This window comes from Salvelinus namaycush, chromosome 2 (assembly GCF_016432855.1).
Source record: "Salvelinus namaycush isolate Seneca chromosome 2, SaNama_1.0, whole genome shotgun sequence".
In the NCBI taxonomy this organism is placed as follows: domain Eukaryota; kingdom Metazoa; phylum Chordata; class Actinopteri; order Salmoniformes; family Salmonidae; genus Salvelinus; species Salvelinus namaycush.
The window spans coordinates 61081785-61104530 of NC_052308.1; the positions used below are offsets into that span (position 1 = coordinate 61081785).

General features: G+C 40.0%; 1 protein-coding gene across 1 annotated transcript; it reads right to left on the reverse strand.

The window, feature by feature from the left end:
* Window positions 1–522: 522 nt before the first annotated feature.
* Window positions 523–22746, reverse strand: LOC120027092 (oocyte zinc finger protein XlCOF6-like). The gene is made up of 4 exons (XM_038971934.1): window positions 22145–22746; window positions 21109–21302; window positions 20617–20782; window positions 523–2382 (listed from the first exon to the last, which is right to left on the reverse strand). Exons 1-4 carry the CDS (start codon window positions 22527–22529, stop codon window positions 1010–1012), a joined length of 2118 nt encoding a protein of 705 aa, XP_038827862.1. The 5' UTR covers window positions 22530–22746; the 3' UTR covers window positions 523–1009.

Consider the following 22746-nt stretch of genomic DNA (forward strand, 5'->3'; position numbering starts at 1 on the left):
CACTGAACACAAATTCTTTGTTTGTAAATTATGTCTGAGTGTTGGAGTGTGCCCGTCTATCCGTAAATAAAATAAATAAAAACAGAAAAATTGTGGCATCTGGTTTGCTTAATATAAGGAATGTTAAATGATTTATACTGTTACTTTGATACTTACAGTGCATTCAGAATGTATTCAGACACCTTGACTTGTTCTACATCTTGTTACATTACAGACTTATTATAAAACTGATTAAATAAATGTTTTTTACAGGTGTGCCAAGCTTGTAGCATCATATCCAAGAAGACTCGAGGCTGTAATTGATGCTAAAGGTGTTTCAACAAAGTACTGAGTAAAGGGCCTGAATACTTATGTAAATGTGATATTTCCATTTTTTTTTTAAATACATTTATACATCCAAACCTGTTTTTGCTTTGTTATTATGAGGTATTGTGTGTCGATTGATGAGGGGGAAAAACGATTTAATCAATTTTAGAATAAGGCTGTAAAGTAACAAAATGTGGAGAGTCAAGGGGTCTGAATACTTTCCGAATGCACTGTAAGTATATTTTTGCAATTACATTTACTTTTGAATCTTAAGTATATTTAAAACCAAATACTTTTACTCGAGTAGTAATTTACTGGGCGACTTGCACTTTGACTTGAGTCTTTACTTTTACTGAAGTATGAGAGGGGAGGATGGCGGCAATTTATTTTCTCGCCTAGGGTGGCAGAACGGCAAGGACTGGGCCTGCTTTCCTTTTCGCAGACTTAGACCTGAGGGGTATATAACAAAGCAGGATCAATGAGTTAACTTAATCATATAGAAATATATTTTCCTGCAGTGTGGATTTATTCAAGGATTCTCTGCAAAGTGTGTTAGCGCATGTTTTTTTCAAGTATCTTGACTAGGTAAAACTCTTTCCAGACTGGGAGCAGCGGATAGGATTCTACCCTGCATGTCATCTCATGTATTTTAAGGTGTCCTAACCGGGTAAAAGCTTTTTCACACTAAGAGGATTTGAAAGGATTATTTATCTCCTGTGTGTGTCATCTCATGTGTTTTCAGTCTCCTTAACCTGGTAAAACCTTTTCCACACTGAGAACATTGGAATGGTTTTTCTCCCGTGTGTATTGTCATGTGATCTTTCAGATGAGATGACTGGATGAATCTCTTCCCACACTGAGAGCATTGGAAAGCCCTCTGCCTCCCTACTAAGTGTGTTCTCTCATGTGATTTCCGGTCCCCTGATGAGAAAAATTTCTTTTCACACTGGGAGCACTGATACGGCTTCTCGCCAGTGTGTGTTCTTTCATGCACTTTTAGATGCCCTGATCGCCCGAAACCCTTCCCACAATGAGAACAGTGGTATGTTTTCTCTTCCCCTGTATGTATTCTCTCATGCTCTTTCAGGCCCCTTAACTCAACAAAACCCCTTCCACACTGTGAGCAGAGGTGAGGCTTCTCTTTTGTGTGTGTCCACTCATGTGTTTTCAGGCTCCCTAACTGGGTAAAACTCTTTCCGCACAGGGAGCACTGGAAAGGCTTCTCTCCTTTGTGTATTCTGTTATGTTTTTTCAGGCTCCCTAACTCAGTAAAACTCTTTCCACACAGGGAGCAGTAGAAAGGCTTCTCTCCTGTGTGTGTCCTCTCATGTGTTGTCAGGTGCCCTAACTGGGTAAAACTCTTTCCACACTGGGAGCAGTGGTGAGGCTTCTCTCCTGTGTGTATTCTCTTGTGCATTTTTAAGTTCCCTAAATGGGTAAAACTTTTTCCACACAGGAAGCATTGGAAAGGCTTATCTCCTGTGTGTGTTCTTTCATGGTCTTTCAGGGTCCATAACCAAGTAAAACCCTTTCCACACTGAGTGCATTGGAATGTTTTTTCTCCTGTGTGTGTTCTCTTATGCTCTTTCAGATGAGTTGACCGGATAAATTTCTTTCCACACTGAGCGCATTGGAAAGGCCTCTCTACAGAGTGTGTGGTTTTTTTCCCAGTGTGTATTCTCTCATGCGTTCTCAGGTTCCCTGACTGGGTGAAACTCTTTCCGCACTGAAAGCAGTGGTAAGGCTTCTCCCCTTTATGCGTTCTCGTATGGTCTTTAAGGTGCCCTAACCGGGTATAAGTCTTTCCACATTGGGAGCAGGGGTAAGGCTTTTCTCCTGTGTGCGTCCTCTCATGTGTTTTCAGGTGCCCTGACTGAGTAAAACTCTTTTCACATTGTGAGCAGTGGTAAGGCTTTTCTCCTGTGTGTATTCTTTCATGATCTTTTAGGTTCCGTAACTTAGTAAAACTCTTTCCACACTGCGAGCAGCGGTGTTGTCTTGCTGGTTTGGGCATCTCTGGGTCTGGTTCCCCTGAAGTACACTTTCCGCTGTTCGAGTGAGAGTCTAGTCTCTCTCCTGCCAAAGACAAACAGAGTGTTTAGTTAAATACTAAACAGAGACCTGAATGAAACCTCCATATGATAAAATTGTCTTCCTATGAGATTTAATCAAGACATGATCCATCAATAAAAACAGCAGCGCACGTCATCACAGAATGGCGGTAGTGTTTTGTAGCCTAATAAAAACAAAATAGAACTTGACTGTTATGCATTTATTAGACCTAATGGACTACAATTACAGTGTATACAAACAACGGAGTAAAACAAGCTTACATTTGGGGTTCTGAGGGGTATATTACAAGGTTAGCTAGATCTACTTATGATTTTCTGAAGCAAGCCAGCTTCAGTTAGCTTCACTTTCCAGCTCAGGCTTCATCCACGTTACGGATGTGGATATTGATCCTGCAGCTGCCACTAACTCCAGCCAGGCATGTAGCTGCTTGTCCATGTAGCACGTGGACAGCCTAGTGAGTCGAACGCCAAACTCTTTATTGAGACAAACCTGAAAACGGCAATCCATGGGCGAGTCAGTGCCACGTTTTCATTTTTGCCGAAATGAAAATGAAAGTTATCTAGCAAATTTAGCAGGCTAAGGTGGGAAATACGCTATTAGAAGTGCCGTCTTTCTTTTATTGTGTGTGTATCATAATCATAACATTGATGTGCTTATCAATACACAAGCATCTTCTTTCCCACTCCTTTCATTTTATTCATATGAAAGTTTTAATGTGCATGACGTTTCAAATGCATCCTGTTATTCCTAAATGTGTAGTGTGATATGTATTTGAATATATATATATATTCTTTACACAGGAACATTTTACGAATAAAATATTTAAATCAGTCATCTTCCTCATATTGTCGAGAGAATGAAGGGGGTGATAAAGCACTCTGAGCTTTATTTAAACAAACTTAACACAGCAGTAAATCTTAACACTGGCTGTAGCACTATACGTTCGAGGGGGGGTGTCAGGAAAATGTATTGTATTTTCACAACCCGGAATTTTGGGCGCAGAGTCAACGCCCACTGCCATCCGTTCTATTGGCCAACGTGCAATCATTGGAAAATAAAATCGATGAGCTATGATCAAGATTATCCTACCAACGGGACATCGAAAAACTGTAAAACAATATGTTTCACCGAGTCGTGGCTGAACAATGACACAGATAATATAGAGCTGGTGGGATTCTCCATGCACCGGCAGGACAGAGAAGCTACATCTGGTAAGACGAGGGGTGGGGGTGGGGGTGTCTATTTGTCCATAAAAGCTGGTGCGCGATGTCTAATATTAAAGAAGTCTCGAGGTATTGCTCACCTGAGGTAGAATACCTTATGATAAGCTGTAGACCACACTATCTACCAAGGAAGTTCTAATCTATATAAGGATGAAACGGTTACCGGTTTCACGATAAACCACGGTAAAATTCCCGGCGGTTAGTATTACCATTTCAAATTGTAATTATCATTAAAACCGTGTTTGATTACCGTGGTTTGAAAAACTCACGGTAAATACTGTCCAACATCAACCAAAGTTAGCAACAGTCTAGCGCAGGCGCAGCATGCAATGTGGGTTTTGTTTTGTGTGAAAACATGGCGGAAGGCAGTGACAGCACTCTGGAGATTTTTCAGCCTTCTAAGAGGACTAAATCTGAAGTGTGGTCATATTTTGGGTTTTACAAGAGTGCTGAGGGAAACTTAATCGAAGATGGTCACCCTGTCTGCAGAACATGCAACAACAAAAAACGCTGCAACATTTCAAATCTTTTGAGTAATCTTCGTGACCACCACCCACTACTGTATAGCGAATGAAAGGCAAGTTAACATTTAGCTCAATGCATGATGTGGGGACTTCGGAATGGGGGAAAACGTCATGGTTTGTCTCTCTAACTTGCTAATAGCTTGTCAATAATGTAAACTGAAGCTTTCAGTGTTACCTACTCTTGTAATAACACTACAAGTTGTTCTGCTGCTGTATGGGTCGTGTGTCTGCAGACTCTATTCACCCATTGCACACGATAACACGTTATGTAGTTTAGTCACCCAACCAACATATTTTGTTCATTTAAAATCCTTCAGTCGTCGACTTGGTTGTAAAAGTGTTCCAACAGGGGAAACACTATAGACTCCGATACACGACTCCTGTATTTATGTCAATTGTTGGGCTCATTGCAATTACTATCACCGTCTTCTTAAGACTCATTTGTATTTATGTAAATTGTGCATGGGGTCATTGCATATACTCAAATCCAACACAGAAGATAGACTGTGTGTGTGTGTGTGTGTGTGTGTGTGTGTGTGTGTGTGTGTGTGTGTGTGTGTGTGTGTGTGTGTGTGTGTGTGTGTGTGTGTGTGTGTGTGTGTGTGTGTGTGTGTGTGAATAATAATAATTATAACAACTAGGGGCCATGCATCAGAGCTCCCTCACCTTGCCAGGGTTGCAAGGAAGCTTTTGTGCATCCCAGCAACTAGCGTGCCATCAGAGGGAGTGTTCAGTGCCACTGAACACAGAGTTTACCTCTCATGGCCACATGGCGCCATCTTTAATGTTAATGTTATTATTTTAATGTTTGTGCACACAAAAAGTGCATAGTGCTGCTAATTTTATTTGTTGTTTGTTAATTTGATTTGCTTACTTAAGGCTGTGTTCATTTAAACCTGAACTAGGGAAACCTTTACCTCTCATGGCCACATGGCGCCATCTTTAATGTTAATGTTATTATTTTCATGTTTATGTACACAAAAAGTGCATAGTGTGCCTCCCGGGTGGCGCAGTGGTCTAGGGCACTGCATCGCAGCGTTAGCTGCGCCACCAGAGACTCTGGGTTCGCGCCCAGGCTCTGTCGCAGCCGGCCGCGACCGGGAGGTCCGTGGGGCGACGCACAATTGGCCTAGCGTCTTCCGGGTTAGGGAGGGTTTGGCCGGTAGGGGGATATCCTTGTCTCATCGCGCACCAGCAACTCCTGTGGCGGGCCGGGCGCAGTGCGCGCTAACCAAGGGAGCCAGGTGCACGGTGTTTCCTCCAACACATTGGTGCGGCTGGCTTCCGGGTTGGAGGCGCGCTGTGTTAAGAAGCAGTGCGGCTTGGTTGGGTTGTGTTTCGGAGGACGCATGGCTTTCGACCTTCGTCTCTCCCGAGCCCGTACGGGAGTAGTAGCGATGAGACAAGATAGTAATTACTAGCAATTGGATACCACGAAAATTATGGAGAAAAGGGGGTAAAATTAAATTAAATAAAAATAAAAAAGTGCATAGTGCTACTAATTGTATTTGTTGTTTGTTAGTTTTCAATATTAAACTTGATGAAATTATTTCAGTGTGTGTATCAGTGATTTTTTAACATTTCAAGCACATTTTAACAATACCGCGATAATACTGATAACCGTGATAAATTAGGTCACTATAATCGTGATATGAAATTTTCATACCGTTTCATCTCTACATCTACAGTTGAAGTCGGACGTTTACATACACCTTAGCCAAATACATTTAAGCTCAGTTTTTCACAATTCCAGACAATTAATCCCTGTAAAAATTCCATGTCTTAGGATCACCACTTTATTGTAAGAATGTGAAATGTCAGAATAATAGTAGAGAGAATGATTTATTTCAGCTTTTATTTCTTTCATCACATTCCCAGTGGGTCAGAAGTTTACATACACTCAATTCGTATTTGGTAGCATTGCCTTTAAATTGTTTAACTTGGATCAAACGTTTCGGGTAGCCTTCCACAAGCTTCCCACAATAAGTTGTGTGAATTTTGGCCCATTCCTCCTGATAGAGCTGGTGTAACTGAGTCAGGTTTGTAGGCCTCCTTGCTCAGACACGCTTTTTCAGATCTGCTCACAAATTTTCTATAGGATTGAGGTCAGGGCTTCGTGATGGTCACTCCAATACCTTGACTTTGTTGTCCTTAAGCCATTTTGCCACAACTTTGGAAGTATGCATGGGGTCATTGTCCATCTGGAAGACCCATTTGCGACCAAGCTTTAACTTCCTGACTGATGTCTTGAGATGTTGCTTCAATATATCCACATAATTTTCCTTTCCTCATGATGCCATCTATTTTGTAAAGTGCACCAGCCCCTCCTGCAGCAAAGCACCCCCACAACATGATGCTGCCACCCCCGTGCTTCACGGTTGGGATGGTGTTCTTCGGCTTGCAAGCCTCCCCCTTTTTCCTACAAACATAATGATGGTCATTATGGCCAAACAGTTCTATTTTTGTTTCATCAGACCAGAGGACATTTCTCCAAAGAGTACAAACTTTGTCCCCATGTGCAGTTGCAAAACGTAGTCTGGCTTTTTTATGGAGGTTTTGGAGCAGTGGCTTCTTTCTTGCTGAGCGGCCTTTCAGGTTACGTTGATATAGGACTCGTTTTACTGTGGATATAGATACCTTTGTACCTGTTTCCTCCAGCATCTTCACAAGGTCCTTTGCTGTTGTTCTGGGATTGATTTGCACTTTTTGCACCAAAGTACATTCATCTCTAGGAGACAGAACACGTCTCCTTGCGGAGCGGTATGACGGCTGCGTGGTCCCATTGTGTTTATACCTGAGTAATATTGTTTGTACAAATGAACGTGGTACCTTCAGGCATTTTGGAAATTGCTCCCAAGGATGAACCAGACTTGTGGATGTCTACAATTTTTTCTGAGGTCTTGGCTGATTTATTTTGATTTTCCCATGATGTCAAGCAAAGAGGCACTGAGGTAGGCCTTGAAATACATCCACAGGTACACCTCCAATTGACTCAAATTATGTCAATTAGCCTATCAGAAGCTTCTAAAGCCATGAAATAATTTTCTGGAATTTAGAAAGCTGTTTAAAGGCACAGTCAACTTAGTGTATGTAAACTTCTGACCCACTGGAATTGTGATACAGTGAATTATAGGTGAAATAATCTGTCTGTAAACAGTTGTTGGAAAAATGACTTGTGTCATGCACAAAGTAGATGTCCTAACCAACTTGCCAAAACTATAGTTTGTTAATTAACAAGAAATTTGTGGAGTAGTTGAAAAACTAGTTTTAATGACTCCAACCTAAGTGTATGTAAACTTCCGACTTTACAAACAATAGTACGCAAGTATAAACACCATGGGAAAATGCAGCCGTCATACCACTCAGGAAGGAGACGCGTTCTGTCTCCTAGAGATTAACTTACTTTGGTGCGAAAAGTGCAAATCAATCGCAGAACAACAGCAAAGGACCTTTTGAAGATGCTGGCCGAAACAGGTACAAAGGTATCTATATCCACAGTAAAACGAGTTCTATAATCTACATAACCTGAAAGGCCGCTCAGCAAGGAAGAAGCCACTGCTCCAAAACCGCAATAATAAATGCCAGACTACGGTTTGCAACTGCATATGGGGACAAAGATCGTACTTTTTGGAGAAATGTCCTCTGGTCTGATGAAACAAAAATAGAACTGTTTGGCCATAATGACCATCGTTATGTTTGGAGGAAAAAGGGTGAGGTTTGGAAGCCGAAGAACACCCTCCCAACCGTGAAGCACGGGGGTGGCAGCATCATGTTGTGTAGGTGCTTTGCTGCAGGAGGGACTGGTGCACTTTACAAAATAGATGGCATCATGAGGTAGGAAAATTATGTGGATATATTGAAGCAACATCTCAAGACATCAGTCAGGAAGTTAAAGCTTGGTCGCAAATGGACAATGACCCCAAGCAAACTTCCAAAGTTGTGGAAAATGGCTTAAGGACAACAAAGTCAAGGTATCGGAGTGGCCATCACAAAGCCCTGACCCCAATTCTATAGAAAATGTTTGGGCAGAACTGAAAAAGCATGTGCAAGCAAGGAGGCCTACAAACCTGACTCAGTTACACCAGCTCTGTCAGGAGGAATGGGCCAAAATTCACACAACTTATTGTGGGAAGCTTGTGGAAGGCTGCCCAAAATGTTTGACCCAAGTTAAACAATTTAAAGGCAATGCTACCAAATACTAATTGAGTGTATGTAAACTTCTGACCCACTGGGAATGTGATGAAAGAAATAAAAGCTGAAATAAATCACTCTCTCTACTATTATTCTTATTTTTCACACTCTTAAAATAAAGTGGTGATCCTAACTGACCTAAGACAGGGAATTTCTTACTAGGATTAAATGTCAGGAATTGTGAAAAACTGAGTTAAAATGTATTTGGCTAAGGTGTATGTAAACTTCCGACTTCAACTGTATTTAACGTTTAACTTCAGTAGCTAGCTACCAGCGCGAGTGTGCAGACTTTTTGTTGAAGAACCCCTTTCATTCTCTGGGGTACATGGAAAAGGTGTGAATTAAAATGCGAGGGTCGACCTCTCCCCGAGATCAGTCTCATGAAGAAGGATGAAAATGTGTGAATTAAAAGCGAGGATCGACCTCTGCCTGAGATCAGTTTCATGAAGAAGGATGAAAAGGTGTGAATTAAAAGTGAGGGTCGACCTCTGTCTGAGATCAGTCTCATGAAGAAGGATGAAAAGGTGTGAATTAAAAGCGAGGGTCGACCTCTGCCTGAGATCAGTTTCATGAAGAAGGATGAAAAGGTGTGAATTACAAACGAGGGTCGTCCTCTGCCTGAGATCAGTCTCATGAAGAAGGATGAAAAGGTGTGAATTATAAGCGAGGGTCGTCCTCTGCCTGAGATCAGTTTCATGAAGAAGGATGAAAAGGTGTGGATTAAAAGCGAGGGTCGTCCTCTGCGAAAAGGTGAGAGCGTTCAATACCAACTGGCATCAAATGTCTAGCTGGTTAACAGGGAGCCTATCATCAAGCCGCCTGTAATTGCACGTTAAGATTCTTTACATGCTGAATATCTTTTCTGGGATGTCAAAAACAATCCCGAATGATTTGATAGCTTCCATCGCATCATCCATTAAATGTTAGATTAAAGAGAGAGGTTGACGCAGCACATTTTGTCACGTGCACTCAAGTAGGCTTTGCACTTTCCTCTGGTATTTATTTAGCAAAGATGATAACGCATAATCAGCCGGGACAGACACAAGCAAAAACTCATGACATAAATGTTGCCGCAGCCTAGGCTACACCTAAACATTAGAAATCTGACATGCTGTATGCGATGAAAACGAGACGATTTTTCAGTCTGATCAACTGTCGGCTACTAATAAGAGCAGCTGCATACAGCCTATGCTCCATGTCCATCTGGTCAGGGTAAACTAATTGGTAACGTTATGTATTTATAGTCCATTTGTGTGTCAGGAGAAAATGTGAATGTGATCACATTTTTCTTATATTCAAAATTGGGCTGGCTAGGCTGCCTATACGTTTTTCATCCAAAATGATTACCTGGAATGAATCAATCAACATAATAGTGATGGCAGATGTCTCTTTTTTTTTTTTTTACAAGCCCTACAGTTGCATAGGCCTGCATGATGCAAACATGCATAAAGCCAGCTCAGTCCTGTGAGTTCCATTGTCTATCAGTTGTTGTCTATGTGTCTGAGTAGAGGAAATCCCCCTCCTAATCTAGTCTAAATATAATTTATATGAACAAATATAAGGAAGCTGCAGTTTGACAGGGTTCCCCCCCTCCTGTCCTGCACTGGTCAAGCCTCTGAACACCTCAACTCATGCCTCATACCCTCATTCAATCACTGCTGTGATTCCTTTCCAACACTGTGTAAGTAGCACTCTCATTCCCCTTCCCCATAATATTGTACTATAAATGTCTTTACTAAATGCTTTAGGTTAAAATTATTTGTCTTTGATGATTTTTGAAACACACTTGGTGGTCTCCGTGCGTTCCGCGCCTATACCATGTGTCTCCCATCGTCCTCAATTTTTCAAGTCACCAGCCTCCACTGGCGCACTCATAAAAACTGTAATATAACTGTTGTTTTATTAAAATGTCTAATGTCATGGTCAATCCTTGTATGTAGCAAAGTCACAGACAATTTAATAAAAACAATTCCAAAGCATTTTCATTCAAATATATTTTTTCTTATCAAAAAATAATACTTACAAGTAAATAATACTAACATTCCTTCAGATATTCAAATATTCGGACAACAGCGCCCATCCCTATTTTAATCCTACCCCTGTGATGTCACAAAGAAGCATTTTTTAGGACCTTTCTTCTTATCTTTTTAACCACAGATCACATATGTAGACACTGGTTTGGTGCTGGATATAATGAATGAGGTTGAAAAGTGGTGGAATTGTCCTTTAACGCCTTCTGTGCTACAGGGAGGGAATCTGATTTGATTGTTCCTCAACTCACACCTCAAATACTTAATTCAGGTTACAGTGGAGTTAGCCTGCCCTGAAAAACTTGACCCAAAAAAAAAGTACTTTTCATTACTTTAACCCTTTACACTGATAAATGCCTAAATTGGCATGCAGTGGCTATACAGTAACATGCTACACATGACGTCAGAGCTCTGGCTCTGCACTTCTCATCGCTGTATGGGTTTCGACTGACAGCCGTTCTGAACTTGAGGCCCTCGCACGACAAGAAGTTGCCCTCATCCCTCCCACTAATTGGGCAGCTTTTATACCTTTTTTGTTGTCTAAGTGAGGGAAATGCTGTAAATTAAGAGGACTATGTATTTTGAAAGATGAGACGTTGAGAATTATAATAAATATTGCTTTGATGTCATACAAGCAAACCAAACACCCATGAGTCTAAATATGCACTTTACACTTCCATATCCTACAACTCATGTCATATACACTGAGTGTACAAAACATTAAGGTTAAGGTTTTTGTTCTTTCCGTGACAAATACTGACCAGCTGAATACTGATGAAAGCCATGATCCTTATTGATGTCACCTGTTAAATCCACTTCAATCAGTATAGATGCAGGGGAGGAGATTTTTAAGCCTTCAAATCAAATTTTATTTGTCACATGCGCCGAATACAACAGGTGCAGACCTTACCATGAAATGCTTATTTACAAGCAGTTAAAAACTTCATATGGCTGCAATCCCGCTAACGGGATCGATATGACAACAGCCAGTGAAAGTGCAGGGCGCCAAATTCAAAAAACAGAAATCTCATAATTAAAATTACTCAGACATACATGTGTCTTATACCATTTTAAAGGTAATCTTGTTGTTAATCCCACCAAAGTGTCCGATTTCAAATATGCTTTTCAGCGAAAGCACTACAAACGATTATGTTAGGTCACACCAAACCACAATAAACACAGCCATTTTTCCAGCGAAAGATAGCAGTCACAAAAAGCAGAAATATAGCTAAAATTAATCACTAACCTTTGATGATCTTCATCAGATGACACTCATAGGACTTCATGTTACACAATACATGCATGTTTTGTTTGATAAAGTTCATATTTATATTAAAAAATCTGAGTTTACATTGGCGCGTTACATTCACTAGTTCCAAAAACATCCAGTGATAGTGCATAGCCACATCGTTTCAACAGAAATACTCATCATAAATGTAGATGATAATACAAGTTATACACATGGAATTATAGATATACCTCTCCTTAATGCAACCACTGTGTCAGATTTAAAAAAAACTTTACGGAAAAAGCAAACCATGCAATAATCTGAGACGGAGCTCAGAACAATAGTCAAATTAGCCGCCATGTTGGAGTCAACAGAAACCAGAAAATACATGATAAATGTTTGCTTACCTTTGATGATCTACATCAGAATGCAGTCCTAGGAATCCCAGGTCCACAATAAATGCTTGATTTGTTCGATAATGTCCGTTATTTATGTCCAATTAGCTACTTTGGTTAGCGCGTTTGGTAAACAATTCCAAAGTCACAAAGCGCGTCCACTATAACGTGACGAAATGTCCAAAAGTTCCGTAACAGTCAGTAGAAACATGTCAAACGATGTATTGAATCAATCATTAGAATGTTGTTAACATACATCTTGAATAACGTTCCAACCGGAGAATTGCATTGACTTTAGTTGAGAGATGGAACGGAGCTGCCTCTCACGTGAACGCGCGTGGTCAAAGCATGACCAGCTCATGGCAGTGGTGACTCATTCCTGTCTCCTTCGGCCCCCCTTCACATTAGAGTCATCAGACAAAGTTCTATTGACTGTTGACATCTAGTGGAAGCCGTGGGAAGTGAAAACTCATCCATATCTCGCTGTAATTTCAATGGGACCTTGGTTGAAAAACTACCAGCCTCAGAAAAAATCCAAACAGGAAGTGGAACTTCTCAGGTTTTTGCCTGCCATATGAGTTCTGTTATACTCACAGACATAATTCAAACAGTTTTAGAAACTTCAGAGTGTTTTCTATCCAATACTAATAATAATATGCATATATTAGCAACTATGACTGAGGAGCAGGCCGTTTACTCTGGGCACCTCAGTGAACCTTTCATCCAAGCTACTCAATACTGCCCCTGCAGCCATAAGAAGTTTTAAACAACAATGCAGTTAAGAAAAATAAGTTAAGAAAATATTTACTAAATAAACTACATAAAAAAAAATCTAAAGTAACAATAAAATAACAATAACGAAGCTGATTCAGGGGGCTTGGGTTAAATGTGGAAGAAACATTTCAGTTGAAGGCATTCAGTTATACAACTGACTAGGTATCCCCCTTTCCATATATACAGGGGGTACCGGTACCGAGTCAATGTGCGGGGTACAGGTTAGTCAAGCTAATTGAGGTTATATGTACAGTACCAGTCAAAAGTTTGGACACACCTAATCATTCAAGGTTTTTTCATTATTTTTACTATTTTATACATTTTAGAATAATAGCGAAGACATCAAAACTATGAAATAACACATACGGAATCAAGTAGTAACCAAAAAAGTGTTAAACAAATCAAAATACATTTTATATTTGAGATTCTTCAAAGTAGCCACCCTTTGCCTTGATGACAGCTTTGCACACTCTTGGTATTCTTCTACCTCGGATTCAGACCCTCAGAGCTCCCAGCCTCAACAGATCATGAGGCTGCCTGAGAGACCGGCCCATTCAACATCACCAGCTGTCATTATAGGCAGCTCTATGGTGAGAAACATCTCGGTCCCCAAGGCAAAAACCCTGTGCTACCCAGGAGCACGAGTACAGGACATAACAAGGCTGCTTCCGACTGTTCTACCACAGATGCCGGGAGCTGACGCTGTCGTAGTCCATGTGGGGTCAAACGACATCAGGAGGGCTAGCTCGGAACATTTGAAAATGGATTTCAAAGAACTGATTTTAGCATTAAAAGACTCCAAAAAATGGCCAATAATTTCAGGTCCAGTACCATCGTTGGGCCGCGGATGTGAAAGATTCAACAGACTGCTGGCATTACACATCTGGCTAAAAGACTACCTTAGCTCTGCTGGAGTCACTTTTATAGAAAACTTTGACACCTTCTGGAAACAGAAGATACTCTACAGGAATGATGGAGTCCATCCAAATCATCTTGGCTCCACGCATTTCAAGGCTGCGTTGAAACAATGATGGGTAAATGATCCAAAACCAGCTCAGTTAATCTCTACCATTGTGACAATGAGTCGTCATAATGCTGCATCAAATGTACATGATCTTAGGGGCATTGGCCAACACAATGTAAGAAATTTAATTTATGTACCCCTAATTGCACCGAATACATCTGTTTATCCTACAGCTATTGTAAGCAGTAATCATGACCCTATAAACCAGAGTTACACTGTTAGCACTGAGGCGGTGTGCAATAGTAGGAAGACCCCTTTATGCAGCTCACCCTGAACTATCAGCTCCAATGTAAATAACCTGAATAAGTCTACCTCTGATAAGCTTCCCATTAAAGCATTAAAAACAATCAAGCAACACAGAAAAGTGCTAAAAATAGCCCATATTAACATATGTAGCCTAAGAAACAAGGTCCATGAAGACAATAACTTGCTTGTAACAGATGACATTCATATTCTGACTATCTCTGAAACTCACTTAGATAATACCTTTGATGAGACAGTGGTAGCAATATATGGTTATAACATCTACTGAAAAGAAAGAAATGCCAACGGAGGCGGTGTTAAATACTGTTGAAGTAATATGGCTACAGGTTCATCTGCCTCACCTAAAGCCCATTCTTGTGGGAAGCTGCTATAGACCACCAAGTGCTAACAGTCAGTATCTGGATAATATGTGTGAAATGCTTGATAATGTATGTGATATCAACTGAGAAGTATATTTTCTGGGTGATTTAAATATTGACTGGCTATCATCAAGCTGCCCACTCAGGAAAAAACATCAAACTGTAACCAGTGCCTGCAACCTGGATCAGGTTGTCAGTCAACCTACCAGGGTAGTAACAAACAGCACAGTAATTAAATCATCAACATGTATTGATCACATCTTTCCTAATACTGCAGATATTTGCTTTAAAGCAGTATCCAAATCCATAGGATGTAGTGATCACAATATAATAGCCATATCTAGGAAAACCAAAGTTCCAAAGGCTGGGCATAATATAGTGTATATAACATACAATATGTTTTGTAGTGATTCATATGTTGATGATGTAAAGAATATTTGCTGGTCTGTGGTGTGTAATGAGGAGCAAACAGACGCTGCACTTGACGCATTTATGAAACGACTTATTCCGGTTACTAATAAGCACACACCCATTAAGAAAATGACTGTAAAACGGTTTAATCCCCTTGGATTGATGAGGAATTGAAAAATTGTATGGTTGAGAGGGATGAGGGAAAGGTATAGCAATTAAGTCTGGCAGCCCAACTGATTGGCAAACGTACTGCAAATTAAGAAATCATCTGACTAAACTAATTAAAAAGAAACTACACTATGAAACAAAGATCAATTATATAAAGAATGATAGAAAAAAGCTTTGGAGCACCTTAAATTAAATTTTGGGGGAAAAAGACAACTCGGCTCCTTCATTTATTGAATCAGATGGCTCATTCATCACAAAGCCCACTGATATTGAAAACTACTTTAATGCCTTTTTCATTGGCAAGATAAGCAAACTTAGGGATGACATGGCAGCAACAAACGCTGACACTACACATCCAAGTAAATCGGACCAAATAATGAAAGACAAGAATTGTACTTTTGAATTCCGTAAAGTCAGTGTGGAAGAAGTGAAAAAATGATTGTTGTCTATCAACAATGACAAGCCACCAGGGTCTGATAATCTGGATGGAAAACTACTGAGGATAATAGCAGACGATATTGCCATATTTTCCACATCTTCAATTTAAGTCTACTTGAGACCGTGTGCCCTCAGGCCTGGAGGGAAGCTAAAGTAATTCCGCTACCCAAGAATAGTAAAGCCCCCTTAACTGGATCAAACAGCCGACCAATCAGCCTGTTACCAACCCTTAGTAAACTTCTGGAAAAAATTGTGTTTGACCAGATACAATGCTATTTCACAGTAAACAATTGACAACAAAATTTCAGCATGCTTATAGGGAAGGACACTCAACAAGCACAGCACTTACACAAATGACTGATGATTGGCTGTCTTGTTAGACTTCAGTGCAGCTTTTGTCATTATTGATCATAGTCTGCTGCTGGAAAAACGTATGCGTTATGGCTTTTTTTTTTACTTCATCACTACTTATATTTATGAGAGGTATTGACATGTTGAATGCACCGAGCTGTCTGTCTAAACTAGAGGTTGACTGATTAATCGGAATGGCCGATTAATTAGGGCCGAGTACAAGTTTTCATAACAATCGGTAATTGGCATTTTTGGACACCGATCATGGCCGATTACATTGCACTCCACGAGGAGACTGCGTGGCAGGCTGACCACCTGTTATGCGAGTGCAGCAAGGAGCCAAGGTAAAGTGCTAGCTAGCATTAAACGTATCTTATAAAAAACAATCAATCTTAACATAATCACTAGTTAACTACACATGGTTGATGATATTACTAGTTTATCTAGCTTGTCCTGCGTTGCATATAATCGATGCGGTGCCTGTTAATTTATGGGTGATTTAACAAGCGCATTCGCGAAAAAAGCACTGTCGTTGCACCAATGTGTACCTAACCATAAACATCAACGCCTTTCTTAAAATCAATACACCAGTATATATTTTTAAACCTGCATATTTAGTTAATATTGCCTGCTAACATGAATTTCTTTAAACTAGGGAAATTGTGTCACTTCTCTTGCGTTCTGTGCAACAGAATCAGGATATATTCAGCAGTTTGGGCCACCTGGCTCGTTGCGAACTGTGTAAAGACTATTTCTTCCTAACAAAGACAGCCAACTTTGCCAAACGGGGGATGACTTAACAAAAGCGCATTTGCGAAAAAAGCACAATCGTTGCAGGAATGTACCTAACCATAAACATCAATGCCTTTCTTAAAATCAATACACAGAAGTATATTTTTTTAAACCTGCATATTTAGTTAAAAGAAATTCAGGTTAGCAGGCAATATTAAACTAGGGAAATTGTGTCACTTCTCTCACGTTCATTGCACGCAGAGTCAGGGTATATGCAGCAGTTTGGGCCACCTGGCTCGTTGCGAATTAATTTGCCAGAATTTTACGTAATTATGACATAACATTGAAGGTTGTGCAATGTAACAGCAATATTTAGACTTATGGATACCACCCATTAGATAAAATACGGAACGGTTCCGTATTTCACTGAAAGAATAAACCTTTTGTTTTCGAAATGATAGTTTCCGGATTTGACCATATTAATGACCTAAGGCTCGTATTTCTGTGTGTTATTATATTATAATTAAGTCTATGATTTGATAGAGCAGTCTGACTGAGCGGTGGTTCAAGCATTGCACTGTTTATGACTTCAAGCCTATCAACTCCCGAGATTAGGCTGGCCATACTAAAGTACCTATTAGAACATCCAATAGTCAAAGGTATATGAAATACAAATGGTATAGAGAGAAATAGTCCTATAATAATTACAACCTAAAACTTCTTGAAGACTCATGTTAAAAGGAACCACCAGCTTTCATATGTTCTCATGTTCTGAGCAAGGAACTTAAACGTTAGCTTTTTTACATGGCACATTGCACTTTTACTTTCTTCTCCAACACTTTGTTTTTGCATTATTTAAACCATATTGAACATGTTTCATTATTTATTTGAGACTAAATATATTTTATTGGTGTATTATATTAAGTTAAAATAAGTGTTCATTGTTCATTCAGTATTGTTGTAATTGTCATTATTACAAATATATATATATATATATATATAAAAAGCTTTTTTGGTCCTCCAATAATGTAACGGTTGTCCTCCTCCTCTTCGTCCGAAGAGGAGGAGTATGGATTGGACCAAAACGCAGCGCTGTTATACGACATAATGAATTTATTAAATTAAAGACGAAACACGAAGAACACTTGAATAACTTACAAAATAATAAACGAAGTCAACAGACCTGAAACAAACGAACTTACATATACACGAAGAACGCATGAACAGGTACAGACGGCACAAACGAACGAACAAACGAAACAGTCCCGTGTGGTGCACAGACACAGAAGACAACCACCCACAAACAAACAGTGTGAACAGCCTACCTTTATATGGTTCTCAATCAGAGGAAAAGTCAAACACCTATCTCTGATTGAGAACCATATAAGGCTAATTACAAATGACCTAAACATAGAAACACAAAACATAGAATGCCCACCCCAACTCACGCCCTGACCAACTAAACACATCCAAAAATAACAGAAAACCGGTCAGGAACGTGACAAATAATCGGTATCGGCGCTGAAAAATCATAGTCGGTCGACCTCTAGTCTAAAATACTAGCACACAGCTTGGACACCGGTACATACCCAAATTGACTTGCCACAAGAGGTCTCTTCACAGTCCCCAAGTCCAGAACAGACTATGGGAGGCACACAGTACTACATAGAGCCATGACTACATGGAACTCTATTCCACATCAAGTAACTGACGCAAGCAGCAAAATTAGATTTACAAAACAGATTAAAAAACACCTTATGGAACAGCGGGGACTGTGAAGCAACACAATAATTGGCACAGACACATGCATATATACACACACACACACTATAAATACACATGGATTTAGTAATGTAGATATGTGGTAGTGGTGTAGTAGGGGCCTGAGGGCACACAGTGGGTTGTGAAATCTGTGAATGTATTGTAATGTTTTTAAAATTGTATAAACTGCCTTAATTTTGCTGGACCCCAGGAAGAGTAGCTGCTGCCTAATGGGGATCCATAATAAATACAAATACAAAATGAGGTAGTCACCTGGAATGCATTTCAATTAAGAGGTGTGCCTTGTTAAAAGTTAATTTGTGGAATTTCTTTCCTTCTTAATGCGTTTGAGCCAATCAGTTGTGTTGTGACAAGGTAGGGGTGGTATAGTGCAGAGATGACATGTTCTTTCCCCCTGTCCGTTACAAGTCAGGTGCATGATAATGGTCCATTCTAAATCAAAGCGAATTTCACACATATTATTTAGTATATGTAAAGACAAGATTAAAACAAGAATAGTCTGACGTGTGACAATATTAGCCTATCACTTGTGAATTATATATCATCACTTGTGAATGATGCCCAGCTTAAGGTAAGAAACAAAGCTTTTTTATGTTTTCATCATAGTCGCACACCTCATGTAGCCTATCCCATAGTTCTATATGTTTTGATACTAAAGTAGACAAATAACTTCATAAAATGAAGCACATTAAATCAGTTTTACAACAGGTGTAGAGCCTAACTGGCATACAGTGCAGTGAGTTTCAAGTTTGGGGAAGATCATTTTCACCATAAAAATGCACCTTTATAATAAAAGCATTCCATGCATAATCACATTTGTGGTTACTTTTGATAATGGTGTTTTCCCACTAATGGAACATTTGCGCTTATAGCCTACTGCCGTGTGCACATTGCTGTGCTTATAATGTGAAGAAACAGCCTAATAGTTTAGCAACATTTTAAGCTAAAAGTTCTGATCTGTTGCGTCAGCCTCATTACGTTGTTTTTTTTAAAGCTAATGGTTGTATTAATTTGAGATCTATCACATCCCACAATTTCTTGCACAGAATAGGTCAACCTTTGTACTATGGGGGATAGTAGATTGACATAGGTTAGTGCTGTTTCTGTTCGTTAGGCCTACTCATCTTGTTGGCTGACGAAAAGTAAATGTAGACAGTTCTTCCAATATCTTCAATATGCACCTCGGAATAGGATAAGGGCGCGTGCAGTTGCTTCCCCGATAGACACATTGGGGACACAACTGCAAGCGTCCTTATCCTATGCACGTGTTCTTATCCTATTACAAGTGTCTTCACTTGTAGCCTGTGAGAAAGACCCGATCACGTGATGGAGAGCTGTGTGAGTGAGATGATAGATGCTTCGGAGCAGGCAGCACTCAGGGAAAAGGGCTGCAAAGGTTTTTTTTAGGGTGTATTATGGCCACACAAAGGGGATGCCGCCGGGAAATTCAAGGCATTATCAAGTGCTTGTCAAATTGTGAATGAGGGACTGATGAAGTGTGTAGAAACAAAGCAGAGCCCATGCCTTTCAGGCAACTTTTTTCAAATCATCATTAGAGTCACATCATGCAGCCTGACAATGTATTAAACATCTAAACAACAACTAAAGTTACAGAACAACTAAAGTTACATTAATAACACTAAATTAAGCATATAAGAGTACCTATTTATTTGTTAACCGCTCAACACAGCATGTGCGCACTCCCTCAAACCGTTTGGAGAAAATATCCTTTCTATTTTATTCAGCTTTGTTCAATTGTATTCTTCATACTATAAAATAATGCCATGGAATTCTAAGCAAATCTTGTATGCTAAATTAACTAGTGTAGCCCACAGCCATATGTTAGATCCTGATCTGGCTATGCCATAAGGACAACTCAGAGTATGCTATTCTGTTCTTCTGAAATAGAACATTTTCTAGATACATTTTCTTCATATCATGTTTCTTTAGACCACTCTAAAATAATAATTGATTTATTGTGAAGGTGTAGGCTATATTACATGGATTTATTTGACTTTTTAAAATGTAGATGTTCCAAAGTTCTGCATCAGTGGCTTGTAGGCTGTGTGTGGAAGCCAGACGATGCTAAATGTGTTTAAGATTAATTAACGGCCAATTACTGGGAGACCGACAGTTATTTCCTTGACAATCACCGGCTGACAAAATATCGGGACCACCACAGCCCTATACGAGACCAAAACGGTTGCACTGTATAGCCCTGACAGGTGAGCTGCTAATCAACACTAAATAGCTATGTTTTGCAAATATGGGTCAATAAATATCAATTAATGAACTGTTACAGAAGAAGATTGGAGTCTAATCCACACACACCATTATTCTTACCTGATGACATTGAATATGAACCTCCCTTTTCATCTCCTCTCGCAGTTCCACTCAGCCCCTGTGTTTTCATGCAATCGACTAGCCGCACAGACACCCTCTTCAGACCCCACAGTGAGGCACGACCTGGCGACTCCAGGAGAGGGGAGGGGGGCGGGAAAGACGTGTCCTGCAAAACACGTGTAAATAATGACAGAATCAATTTAGGGTGGGAAACTCTCCTACATGTCAAGGAATTTTGAATTCTCAAAAGTCTCAGCAGTCTTTCTTTGATTCCTCTCATTCTCTGGACCTCCTTCCCAAATTGCATTGGAAGAGAAAGTCCAATCAGAATCACCTTTATTTGCCAAGTGCATTTACATATTTGGACATTTGGAGGAACCTCAAATATTCTCCTCCAATGTATTCAAAGAAGGAGGTTGAAGAATCAAGAATGAGAGGAATCAAGGAAGAACTGTTGAGAACCAAAACACTCAATGACTGGGAAATACTTACCCCCAGCCAGTTGCTAGGAAACCAATCCTTGTCCTCCATGTTCCATTCTTCATTGTAGTGAATAGCATTGTCATCATCATCAACAGTCTGGCTGGGACTCACGGGTGCCACACTATATTCTTCCTGTATCTTTCTGATGTCCTCTTTCACTATACAGCCCTGGGAGGGCCAGAAAACAGCATTTTGCCTTGGTTCTGTAAAGGGAAGAGTTCAACTATTGGTTAAAACAAAGGGTGTAGCTGGCTCTCTACCTGATTCCAGGCATATCACTCTCTTCATCCTAGGACCTTCAGTCGGAGAGCGAACTCTGAATACAAACTAAACGAAAATGAAAAAATATATATTAAAAAACGGAGGTCAGTAGAATACCTCTTAAAACCACACGTCGGTTCAACAACTGCACAGTTTGTGCCCCTGTTTTTAAGACAATACCAAAGATTTGTATAACTAACCCAAGATACACCACAGTCTGTTGTTTCCAATGGGATCAAATGAAGCATAGTGGGCAGAACAAACATACATATTGCCATTATGGCACCCCTACTCTGTGAAGTGTGTGTGTGTGTGCAATAACTCAAATTGCCCTTGCTCTTCTAAACACCATTTTTTTTTTTACTTTAGCAAAGGGTAAAGTCCACAAAACATACCACTCTGTTCGTAACATATTCTTGTTTTGTGATTAAAGGTTCTGTAGATTTTGAAAATTAGCTGAATGTCGGCCCAGTTCCATCTCACTCCATACTCTCCCACTGCTGGACACTGGGCTTCCTTCCTCTCCTCAACATATTTGAAGGGGAATGGAAATTCCAACTGGATGCTTCAGATTTATACATCCCGTGAAACATCTGGCTCCTTGTTCTATAATCATGGCTAGATGGGATACAGCTTTTGTCAGATTTAGTTTTTTGGGGGGGCATTTTAGCTAAACCTAACCTGCTGCATAAGTTCTCCTAAACCTGCTACGAAAAGTCAATTTATACCAAATCTATAAAATCCCTTCTAGACAAAACCGTGTTCTATCTGTGACAAAACTTACTGGTGTCTTCAGTCTCCTCTCCTTCCTCCTCTTTCAGTTCCAAAACGTCTTCCTCCTCCTTTATTGAGATAGCTATCTCTTCCTCTTCCTCTTTCACTATACAATATTCTTCTTCTTTCAATGTGATAGTCTCCTCTTTCATTCTGAATTGGTCTACTTCCTCTTTCACTACAAAAGGACGTTTCTCTTCATTCACCATAACAACCCCCTCTTCTTCTTTCAATGTGATAGCCTCCTCTTTCTCCTTCATCGTTCTGAAAGATTCTTCCTCTCCTTTTACTGTATCCCCCTCTTCTTCTTTCACGACAATGTTCAGCCCCGGAGGTTCTGTCTCTGTCCAGCAGACATCTTTTTTAACAGCGGGGGATAAGCTTTGTGAGCTCATTATCGGGGATGTAAGCTAGCTAACGTTAGCATGAGCGACTGCCCTAGTGCTAGGCTCAGTATCAATCTTAAATTGCAAATTCCGTTTAAATCAACTAGTACATACGTTATCAGAATTGCGTTTAAAACACTAATATCCGTGTAGCTATACAAAAAAAAAAGGTCCAAAGTGATGCAATGGGTAGGTTTTATGTTGGCTAATAAGCTAACGGTACAGA